General features: G+C 37.9%; 1 protein-coding gene across 1 annotated transcript; it reads left to right on the forward strand.

The window, feature by feature from the left end:
* The first annotated feature begins 10,479 nt into the window (after window positions 1-10,479).
* On the forward strand, window positions 10,480-11,356 carry LOC103442467 (basic leucine zipper 43-like). Its single transcript, XM_008381253.4, has one exon. The coding sequence runs from the start codon at window positions 10,565-10,567 to the stop codon at window positions 11,171-11,173; it is 609 nt and encodes a 202-aa protein (XP_008379475.1). The 5' UTR covers window positions 10,480-10,564; the 3' UTR covers window positions 11,174-11,356.
* Window positions 11,357-12,257: the final 901 nt, after the last annotated feature.

Consider the following 12,257-nt stretch of genomic DNA (forward strand, 5'->3'; position numbering starts at 1 on the left):
GGCTTGTGGCACACTCCTCCTTCTCCAATGGAAGCCACGGCAAGGTCTTGTCCTCTCTCATCTGAGGCAAAATATGAATTTCTGAATGGGTGGTGGTGTAGAACGAATTATGGTGTGGTGGGTGGTGTTTTTGCGGCTGAAAGGGGTGTAGAATTGTATGGGGGGCGGTGGTGCGAAATTATGGCTGAAAACACATATTTATAGCCTAGGGTTTTGACAAATTCTGATGGGAAAAGGCTTAGGATTTTCGGCAAAGGCTTGGGCCTCAATCCAAGGGGGAAAAGAACTAGGGTTTGTGCAGATTTTAGGGTTTCTAGAAGGGTTTGGGGCGCCACTTTTGTAGGGAATTCTAGAAACAATGTTATGTGGCTGATTTCTAGAAGAACAAGGCCTAAAAACATGCAGCACCAATGTAGTAACAGATAAGACCTTCTAGAAAGGTTTCTAGGTGATTTAAATCAGAAATTAACTCCCCCTTGCAACAGGAATTAAGTTAGGAAAAGATTAAGATAGGATAAGATAAGATAAAGTTAGTTACAGTTTGGATAAGGTTTGGATAATGTTCCTTCTTTCTTGCTGATTCCTTATCTTCCAAGTCTTGAAATAATGTCTCCAGATTTGTAGCACATTCCTAGCCTCATTTAAGCACCAAAAACGTCCATCCAACTTGCTCCATATGCATGCAATCTATTTCAGCCCAAAACTGCATCAAAATGCACTTTCTGGCCAACTTTGCCATTAGAACCTACAAACACACGAAAATAGCTTAAAATACTATAATAAGTAGAAACTAGCTAAGTAAATGCAAGAAAACAAGCTAACTAAGTCGCATAAATATGCTCCTATCAGTTAAAAGATTAATAACTTAAAAATTAAAATTTTCCACTACTTACATAAAAACACGTGATGTACCATCCGTGTTCCCGTCACAACTAAATTTTTTTTGTGGGAGAGGAGGCATGTAATGCGTATGCTCTTGGGATAAGAATGTAACACCCCAACCCCCGATTATATATATAATTTCGTTGTTCCCCAAAACTTTGATAATTTATCAATTTAGTCCCGTTGTTTTCACTCAATTCGGATCTAAAGTGGGATTTTCTATCCCTAAGCTGCCATGTGGCAGCACCCCAGCTCTCTTCCTTTCTCTCTTTCTGTCCCCCCAACCCCGAGACCTCTCTCTTTCATCTCTCTCTGTACTCACTCTCATCTCTCTCTCTTATCCTCCCGTGAGCCCACACCCATTACCAACCCCGTACCTACAACACCTTCACCATCATTACCCTATCGTGTCTCCTCTCTTTCATTGCTGCGGGACACGGAGGAACCCAGAGAAACTCTCCGGCGGGATTTTTCCTATTTCTCCAGTTAGGTAAGGTTGGATCCCTTTTTAAATCGTCATTGATGATGTTGGACGTTGTGTGATGAGATTTACATTGTTTTTCCAAGGTTTTAAAGACGGGAACGGCGCGGGGGAAGCTCACCTATTTTTCCGGCGAACCCATGAGTTTCGAGGGAATTTCCAATCACCTCCGACCGTGTCACGACTATTCGAGGGTAGCAATCTCTTCCCCTCATCTTGCTCTTCATTTTGGTAGTTAGATTAGGGTCTAAAACCCCTGTTTGCGTCGGCCGGAGTTGTAGTAGCTCCAACGTTCTTCTCCAGCAACACCAAGCCTTTCAGGCCGTTTAGAATACCACGGGCCTTAGCTCGTTTTGGACCAACCTAATACCCTGGCCCGTATCATTTTTATTTCTAGTTTTAAGTTTTTAAAACCCAAATACTCAAAGGGCCTTGGGCTAGTTTTAAATGAAAGGGCTTAAAGCCCGGTCAGCTTGTGTGTGGACTATTGTGCATGTGTGTGATGTGGGCCATGCCCTGCATGGGCCCCATGTGTGTGTTTTGGGCTGTGTGTGCGTGTGTGGGTTGTGTGGTGTGTGTGATATGTAGTGCGTGTGTGTGTTTTGTGTGTGTGTGTGTGTGTGTGTGTGTGTGTGTGTGTGTGTGTGTCCGTGCATGTGTGGTGTGTATGCGTGTGTTATGCACGTGTGGGTGTGTATGTATGTGTTGTGTAGGTGTGTGTATGTGGGCTGGCGTATGTGTGTGAGTGTGGGCCCAAACCACTCTTCTTCACCCTAAAACCCTTTTAACCCAAAAACCTTAGGATTCTAAAACCCATTCAACCCAAATCCCTTATTTTATTTAGTTCAAGCCCAAATCCTTTAGAAAATTCTTTTTATTTATTTATTACATTTTTGTGCTTAGGTGAAGTTGCTAGTGAGGAAATTCTTAATCCTTATCCGCACAACTCTACTGCTAAGGAGTATCTATGAGTGGACCCCTTTCTAAAATTTGCATAATTTCCTAGTTTAATTGCATAAATGAAAATGCATGCCTTATGAGTTTATGATTTGATTTTATGTTAAGCATGTTTATGAAATATGTGGTTTATCGTCTCGTTTTGGTGAGGAATTTATTTGTTAGCCTATATTGAGCTATATTTTAAAATATATTATTTTCTATCAAAACCATGAACTAGTAGACTATCTGATAGATGGCGATAGGATGCTAGAACATGTTTTAGAAACCCCTCTTTATAGTATAGAAGATGTATGACTTTATACTATGAAGTGGTTATTTATGAGAGGCGTAACTATTTGTGCGTATCTAGTGGATACTATGCCGCCTGGGGCGAGGATCTGGTGTTGGCAGATAGGCCGGGAGAAATAATCCCTAGCTACGGGCTGAGGGACACGGAGCATGCATTGGGCCGGGAGTTGGTAATCTCTGGTTACAGGCGCAGAGACCATGGTGCTGGCATAGGGTCGGGAGTTATATTTATTCAGTGATCTTTCTAGCAGCACACCACGTTTACTAGACGATCTATGAGACGTTTACTGTTTTGATTTCTACGATGTTATTCCGCAATATGACTTTTGAGATATTTTTGGGCATGCTAGGAATTTTATTAAATCCATCACTTATTATACTAGTAGTTTTCATTATATATAAACTATGGGGGTTAGTACATTGGTAACTGTTTTATTATTATTATATTTATGAACTTGGTCCACTCACCTTTGTTTTGCACTCCCATTTAGGTCTTAGAAACGAGGACTACGACACGATGTACGAGGCATTCCCTTACCAGTAGCAAATATACCACTCACTTGTGTGATATCTTGTAATGATCTTTCCTTTTTGTGAATCTTGATTTAGATGGTGTTCTGTGCACTCTAGACACTTCCTTAAACTTTGTTTATTACTTCTATATTCTAATGTTTATTCATGAATATTTTCTCCTAATCATTACTCTTGTAATCAATTAATGGTTTTCGTCACCCTCGGGTGTCGACCAACACGTGTCTATCCTGGTATTCGGGGAATATCAGGGTCGGGGTGTGTCAAAGAATGTGACGTGGTACTAATTACACATTTTGTTCTCACAAAAGATTATTAATTAGATTTATGTAGAGAAGAATGTTCCCTTTCTTCTCATTTCTATACAGTTCATTTTGTTTGGGCCATGAATAAAAATAAGGCTTGTTATAGAGTTTATTCATTTTATTTACACAAAGGTTGCACAACGCAGGCCCAAAACTTCAAAGCCCAAACCAAAATTTGGACGACCATCTCACTTAGCTCTAATTTATCTGAGGCTTGAGACAGAAATTCCTTCGAAGTGAGTGTGTTTGCCATGCAGACGACCAAAGATCAGAAATATCACGTCCTTTTAAATACATATGTATGTGTCATCCGACATGATGAAGTCACTACCGACGATCGTGCTAATCGCCTCAAGACACAGTTGAATGTCACCTACCATGAATTACAGTTACTATCAGCGCCAAATGACCGATCTACTTCTGTTCCAGCTCAACGATATGATCAAGGTTGCTCATTCTCCACTGCCTATATAATACAACCATAGACCTTCAAACTCATGACATTTGTCAAGCTGATAGGCCGAGCTACATAACTTGAAATGAAAATTGACTGGAAATGTAAAGAAAGTAGTAAAACTCTAGCAAGATTCATCCCATAAACGACAACATAATGCTAGAGAAGTCGACCTATGATCACTAGTGTCAGATTGGATTTAGTATAAAACATGCACCTCAAAAAGAAAATCATGGTGGTTGAAAATGGACATCAACCGAATCATACCACGGGGTAGTTGAGCTGTAAAAAGTTTAGTATCTCAGGGATCGTAAGCAGTACGTTTGCTTCGAATGAAGGCTTTGAGATTGTAGCTGAAAAGCTAACAAGAGAGTTTTGTTGAAGAACAATTGGGTTTGTGCTAAAAAGCAGTTGGGTTGATTGAAGAGTTAGTCAAGGTTTTGTTTAATTGTAGAGAGGGCTCGACGCATGGAAAATGAGGCATGCAAAACGAGGCATGATTTACACGGGAACTGAGGCGGCTAGATGAACCAAAAATACGACATGCAAAACGAGGTGGGCTCGACACACGGGTCAACCATTGTTGCCCGCACGAAGCGTTAGTGTTAGGGGTGGAACATATATAAGCCGCTATCAATATGGGGCAGGGTTCATTTTTAATCGCACGAATCAACCATTGTTGCTCAAACAAACCATTAGTATTGAGGGAAGGGCATTATAAGGGGTAAGGGTTAGTTTTAATCCCACGAGTGGACCATTGTTACTTGCATAAAGCATTCGTGCTAGGGGTGGGCATTTATAGGCCGCTATCAATATGGGTAAAGTTTAGTTTTAATCTCAGGGGTCAACCATGGTTGGCCGGATGAAACATTATTGTCGAAAGTGGGACATTTATCAACTGCTATGTTTTTTTTTTTGGTCAAATTTTTTTTTTCCCTTATGACTCGCCCTTTCTAGAGGGTGCCATAAAGACCGAAGCTCTTTCATTCATCAACGACTTTAACACCAAACTATCATCTTCATGTTGTACAAAATGTATTTTCTTATAATCCATGTTAGAACAATAAAAAACAAGGATATAAATATAAATATAAATCTAAAGGTAATTGAATCTAAATAAAGTAAGGTAGGAAGAAAAAAAAAATTCAATGGAAAAAAAAAAATAGAAAATGATACGATCGGTACTTCACTACCGCTTTTCCAGAGAACTATCGTTGTCAAGGTAGTGAGTAAACCATAAATTAGTCGCTATCATCATACCGATTGCCCCTTTTCGATTTTTTTTTCATTTTAGTTTTTTTGTTATTTTATTTTTATACTTTTTAAATTTTCTTTTATTTCTCTTACCAGCATATTCAAGTTCTTCAAAATATATTTTTCCGTGCAAAATCTATTATGATTCATATTTAAACATTTGTAATCAACGATTTAAAACCTAATTTTAAAGATATTTGAATTTAATAGTGGTTATCCAAATAAAATAAATAAATTGGAATATGGAAAGATCGGTACCACGCTACTTATCCTCATCCAGTCGTACTTAAATCATCGTTCAATCTATTTATTTTTACGTTTGCCTCACCGTGAAGTTTTGAAAATTAAAGTAAGACTAGTCTAGATTTTATTTTTGTGAATGTTTTTAATCTTGACTCCATTGTGAAATGATTACATTTTAATTATCTTTTTAGTTTCTATTTTAGTTTCATTTACTTTTTAGGCAAGCATACACGAAGTTACACTGAATTTTAAGTCCTCATTCACTCGAGGCACATAAAAGAACTTAGCCGAACTAATGTCCCACTCGGTGCACAATCATTTGGTTAAAAAGTTAGATTAACGCACAAGCTTCACACACTCGAATACAAATATTGTATGTTGGCAACTACCAATAGTGTCATGTCTATTCTCTCTTTCTCTTGAGCCATCTCTTGACATTGAGACCAAAAGTAACTCGGAGCAAATACGTGTTAAACATCATGTCCAAACTCTGTCTGAGTTTTAGCACCAACACATTTTATTGGTATGGATTTTTTTTTCGACTTACATCAACGAATTATAGCTAACGACAATTTAACAGGATAAATTAATTCAACCTTTTTCACTAATCATGCAAAAGACTTAGCAAATGAAATTCAGCAAACATATATAAATATAAGATAAAGACATGATTTTGAATTGGAAAATGTTATTGTAAGATAAAACTAATTTCATAGTCTTTTTAATATAAGGGATATTCTATATTCGAACTTAAGTGTAGAGAAGGGAATACAAGCCAACTTGACTAAATTCATGTTTGCATTTTCATAGTTTCATTCAAAACAACAAAACTTGAATTTAAGAACACACATCACAAGAAAATTAACATAATTTTGAATTGGAATAACTGTGAGTGCCTAAAACCTTCTTTCCCAGACTCACAAGTGTATCCCTAGAAAGAAACTGTGAGAGAATCATATAAGTTCAGGTAGCCTTCAAATACACTTCTTCCTAATATATACTTGCAACCCAACAATATATAAGTTTCAAACGTATAACTTCTTGCAAACCAAGACTCTTGATACTACGTACACTCTAGAAGGTTAAACTGGGAGGAAATAAACCAACAAATATATATGAAGTTATAACTTGATTAAGGATTATAATGCATCCGTACGAATGATTTGAGAAGGGTTGAAAAACAAAGCAAATCCACCAGCCAACCACCGTCATGAATGGCCTGGTTGGATGAAGCCTACACGCCCTACCCTAGCTAGCCACTTCATCACCATGCCATCACCATTTTTAACAAAAACAAAAACTGCAATGATAGTGGGGTGCACATTGTCATCTGGGCATCTAAGGACAATGCCCAAAAACTTGCAAACCCCTCTTGATTGGTGGAGGAGCCTGAAAAAGCCAGCAAACTTAGGAGAGATTTTCAGTGTGCTGGGAACATTATCCGGTACACTAAGTATAACAATATAATTAGTTAGAAACTTAAAAAGAAATTTTAAAAAGAAAACTTGATAATCAATTGTGTTATGACACTTAGTATACTAGGTTGTGTTCCAGCACACTAAAATTTTTCTCCAAATTTAGAGAATCCTAGGCACTACAGAAACCCTAGCTAGACCACCTAGCTAGAGAGAGAGTTTGACAAGCCAAGCAATTGGGCTAGGAGGTGGAGCACTAAGCATCCATGTGCGCTTGTAAATGAGAAATTTTTTCATATATCAAAAACACGATTTGGTATACTAAGTGTCATAATATAAGTAATTGAAATTTTTTTTACAAGTATCCAACTACTTGTATTATAACATTTAGAATAGCAAATCGTGTTTCCAGCATACTGAAAAATCTCTCTTTATTAACGTTTGCCAGGCCCACGTGTGACATCTAACGTGCACTCGCGTTTTGTCGTCTGCCTACTTTAGTCTTTGCCTTTGTTCATGTCTATCTATCATTGTTTGTTGTTAAAATTTTAGGGTTTCCTTTTTTAAAATAAATTTCGGATATCTTTTGGAGTGTCGTTTGGTACGAAAAGGGCAGGTGTTAAATCAAGTGCCCTTCCGTGCATAACCAGACCGTCATTGTAGGGCAAATGTCCCAGACTGAGACATTTTATTTTCCCAAAATGCCATTGGAGCCTTGGATTGTAGTGATTGTCCAACAAAGTTCGAGGATAAAATAGAAACAAATGAAGAGATATGGAGAATGATTTTGAGAGGTAGATAAGATATGTAAGTTGAGTGAGGGGAAAAAAGGAGTTCTATCTTCAGATTCAATCTCACTTTCACTCACGTTTGGTTTGAAGGAAAAGTGCCATTCAAAATTGAGGTTGAAAGTTTCTTTTGGGGTGTATTCCTTCAATTTATTTGACATACATTGCCAAGTATGCGTTCAAAATTGAGGTTGAAGTTTCTTTTGGGGTGTATTCCTTCAATTTGAGTGCATACATACACGTTGCTAAGTATGGGTCAATAATTTACTTAACATGGGTACGTGAAGAGAGATATGGAGATGAGAGAACTGAACCGTGGTCGAGGAAATCTCTCTTATTATACTCCTAAACTTAAGAATTTTGTTAGGAACAATTGTTCATGCATGTTTTAGTACTTGAAAGCAGAATTCAAACATGCATGCGCCATGCACTACCAAAATTGGTGAAACGGATAGTTGTAAGCTATCTGTTGAATTACAACCAAAACCAAGCATGTTAAAAGTTTGCTGCATTTTCTGGCCTGCTTGACTGAACAATTGGCCAGCGTAGTAGATAAACAACAACCCATATAGGCATGTTGGAAAATAGTTGACCATTTAAACAGGTTTACTAAAGCTAAAGCTAGCTGCGTAGAATTGAGAACACTCGTTCTTTTCACCAGCAAATTCCGAACCAACCCTATACCACCAGAGAAACTTGCATACCCAGGTGTATGTTCGGCTCCATATTCTCGCGTGACGTTGACTATGTTCCGTGATCAGCGTTACATGGAGAAGGGGGACATACAACCCAGGGTCAGTGAAGTACTTCTCCTTTATTACACACACACAGACATTCCTAAGGAGTCGAAACTAAGTGATGCAACATTGACCAACCAAATGCAGTTGTCCATACAATATACACTACAAGTACAGTTGAGCAGAAAAACATACTCCAAAGTCTGGGGTTTTTCAATTACTTACTCATCCACCTCTATATACTCCAAATCCTCAAAGAAAATAAAATTGAGAGACGTATGGAACAGGAGAAGGACAGTTGCAAGACAAGAAAAGATAGAGCAGTCTAAACCTGTCTAATGGCATTGTTGACCATTCAGTCCACTCAACTTGACCCAACCCAAACCCTCAGGTGGGGGGAGAGAGAGAGAGAGAGAGAGCATTGCCTGATGGTTTCTGCATCCATTTAAAACTCTTTTAGTTAGTGGAAGACTGCATTTTAAAGTACATATACATGAATCCCATATATCCATTTCCCACCACTACACTACAAGAGGGGTTTCCACTCAGTAACATCTGCTAATTTGAATGGCTTGAACAATAAGTAATCGATTCTCCATGTTCCTGCTACAACTGACTTAATTGACCTAAGTGCACCATTAATTATGCTTAAATACTTAACCAAGCCAGAAAAAACAGAGATCCACTCTTGAAACTATATCTTAGTTACAAGAGTGGATCTCTGTTTTTTACTGACTTCGTTAAATATTTAAGCATAATTAAAGGTGCACTTAGGTCAAATTAAGTCAGTTGTAGCAGGAACATGGAGAAAAGATTAGCTTCTGTTCAAGCCATTCCAATTTAGCAGATGTTACTTAGTGGAAAACTCTTGTAGTGTAGTGGTGGGAAATGGAAATATGGGATTTATGGATGTACTTTAAAATGCAGTCTTCCACTAACTAAAAGAGTTTTAAATGGATGCAGAAACCACAAGCTTAGTTGCTATAGTTCTAGTAGCGTTACTTGTCAAATAAATATATGTCATGTACTTGAAAAGTGAATCATTTGTCTAATAAACACTTGTTATGTAGTGAATTAGTGACAAAAAAAATATACCTCTAAAGAAGGCCAAACTAATTTGGGTGAGTACAATTTGTCCTCAGCTGGCCAATAATAAAGTAATACAAACTGATTTTTATAATAATGCAGATTGTTAATAATTGAGTTGCATTTCTCTTTCTTGGAGAATATATGCTTGCTTGCACCTTTGTATCTCAGCTTACAAAAGAGGACAAGAAAATTGTTGTCCAATATCTCACTTTAATTGTCCCCGATATATATTTCTAACTTGAATTTTGCTATCTACTTTAACTACTAAGTGGTGTATAGGATTAGCATATCGCTATACGTATTTCGTATTTTATCGTAGAAGATCCGAAACTACCTATCAGTCCAACAACTAAAAACGCCGCAGAGGGCGTATGTTGTTAATGTCGAACAAATTATTGTTTACGGTTGATTAATTGATATGCTAATAGGGAGTTTAAGTGTTTGATGAGTCACTGATCAGCTCCTTAATTATTATAACCAGTACGTATAAAAGTTCTAGGCTTTCTAAAACCTCTTTAATTTCTTCCATTTCCTTACGTCACAAGGCTCTATTGGATGGCAAGTATCCATCCTATAGACTTGACAATGGCACATCAAAATTAAGATTGACTTGTTGAACCCATTTTCTCTTGCACTGCATTATTTTGAACTAAACATTCTTCCATTAAAATCATTGTACTCCCAATAATTTATGACATGAACTCTCTCTCTCTCTCTCTCTCTCTCATGTAAGCGGAGATTTGATCTGAAAATTGATTATCCACTAACCCTACTTGTAATCCCCCATGTTGAATGTATGTATGTAAAAATATCATTTCATACATACATGCATGTAGCCATCGATAGATGGATGCATGCCCATAACGAACATGTAAATGAGAGACAGACAGACATCTCTCGGACATTCATGTACTCATAGATGAATGTGATGATGCTGCTTAAAATAGAGACATGATGTGCATGATCTTCCAATCAGCTGAGCTTTGAAGGCACTTTCTCACACTTTTCATCCCTATAAAAGACCTCATCTCCTCAAGCTTCTCTCCCCCCTCCCAACGCAAACAAAAACTAAGTGCTCTCCACTCACCTTCTTCACCACTAAGACCTTGAATTTATCCATTGAAACTTCAAGAAGCTATGCAGCCCGGTGAGGTCACCGGACTCCATTACCTCGCTCCCTTGAGCTCATCATCTCCCTACCCTCCTCATTTCAGCATGAGCACTCAAAGCAACGCAACTGCGTTTCAATTTAACCGGTTTTCTAGCCCATTGTACAATTTTCAATTCCCTAATTCCCAACTTCAAGAAATTAATAACAATCCACAGCAACCATCCTCGTTCAGTAGTTCAACCTCTGATGAGGCTGATGAGCAGCAACTCAGTCTCATCAACGAGAGGAAACAAAGACGAATGATATCTAACAGAGAATCTGCGCGCAGATCACGTATGCGCAAGCAGAAGCACTTGGATGAGCTCTGGTCACAAGTCGTTTGGCTCAGAAATGAGAATCACCAACTTGTGGACAAGCTGAACCATGTCTCAGAGTCCCACGACAAGGTTCTGGAAGAGAATGCTCAGCTCAAAGAGGAAGCTTCTGAGCTTCGCCAAATGGTCAATGACCTGCAACTGCACAGTCCTTATAATCCTTTCCTTCGGGACCTCGAGGATGTCCCATGCAACACTGCTTATCTGAGAACGGAGTCCTCAAACCCGTCCATCACAAGTTCCATGGATTTGCTAGGCTAATATCGATGGACACAAGTTCTTATCAATTCCCCATTTTTCCCATTGCCCATCTATGGTGATCTTCTGTTTGTGTAGAAGTCAACCAGTCCTTAACTCACTTTAAAATCTGTATCAGATCCAAGCGAATAAGCAATAAAATGTTTTGAGCATTTTTCATTGAATCATTGCTCAAAATTTTCGGCACTATCTCTTAGCTAGAATCTTATCTATCTCAAAAAAAAAATCTTAAATCATGTAAACTCTCGCTAACTAGCTGCATAAAGTTAAATACTGCTTGTTCTTACATAAAAACTTTCCAAAAAATCCTGATCACTGAAAAATTATCAGATCACCTGATCAGCTACCGAGCTTGCTAGATATTTATCATCAATAATTCTAGAAATATTGTTAAAAAATAGAGGTTATTGCGCAACGAAGAAACAATAATTTCAGGTGTACTAGAACAAAGGGAGGAGAAAAAAAATCCAATGTGTGGAGCAGAAAGTGGCAATGGTGGTGGGGGGGGGGGGGAGTTGGTCATGACACAGAAATAAAGGTGGTGAAAATGGGAGTTGGTTCGTCATATTAAAATTACTATAAAGAGGTAAGACATTCACAAAAGCTATCCACTAACATATACATCCAATTAAGCACTGGTTTCTAGCTTTTTAGAGAGCTGGCTTGACTAGACACAACGACATGTTTTATTTTGTTTTGTATTGCAATTTGTTCTCTTTGATTTGGATATTTTCTCAGAGACTTCATCTCTCTCTTTCTTTCTTTCCTGCAATACCTTTTTTGCCTACGAAGATCTGCAAACGTAAGAGCCTTGATATTCTATTTATATATATTTCCAGTAATGATCGTTTACACGCATTATACGCAATCAAATCAGAGTTGCAATCAAGCTCACGGCCGATAAATTTCAAATCCATCTCATCAGAATGAATCCTATCAAGATTACTGCAGTTTAATCAAGTTCCCAAGTTTTGTATAGCAGCATAAAGCATAACAGAAACACTGATTGTTCTATGAGTACATATGTTTAATCCTAAACTGTGTTAATATTATATCGCACATACTTAATATATCCCTTTACCTTTCA

Source organism: Malus domestica, chromosome 09 (assembly GCF_042453785.1).
Source record: "Malus domestica chromosome 09, GDT2T_hap1".
NCBI classification, from domain to species: Eukaryota; Viridiplantae; Streptophyta; class Magnoliopsida; order Rosales; family Rosaceae; genus Malus; species Malus domestica.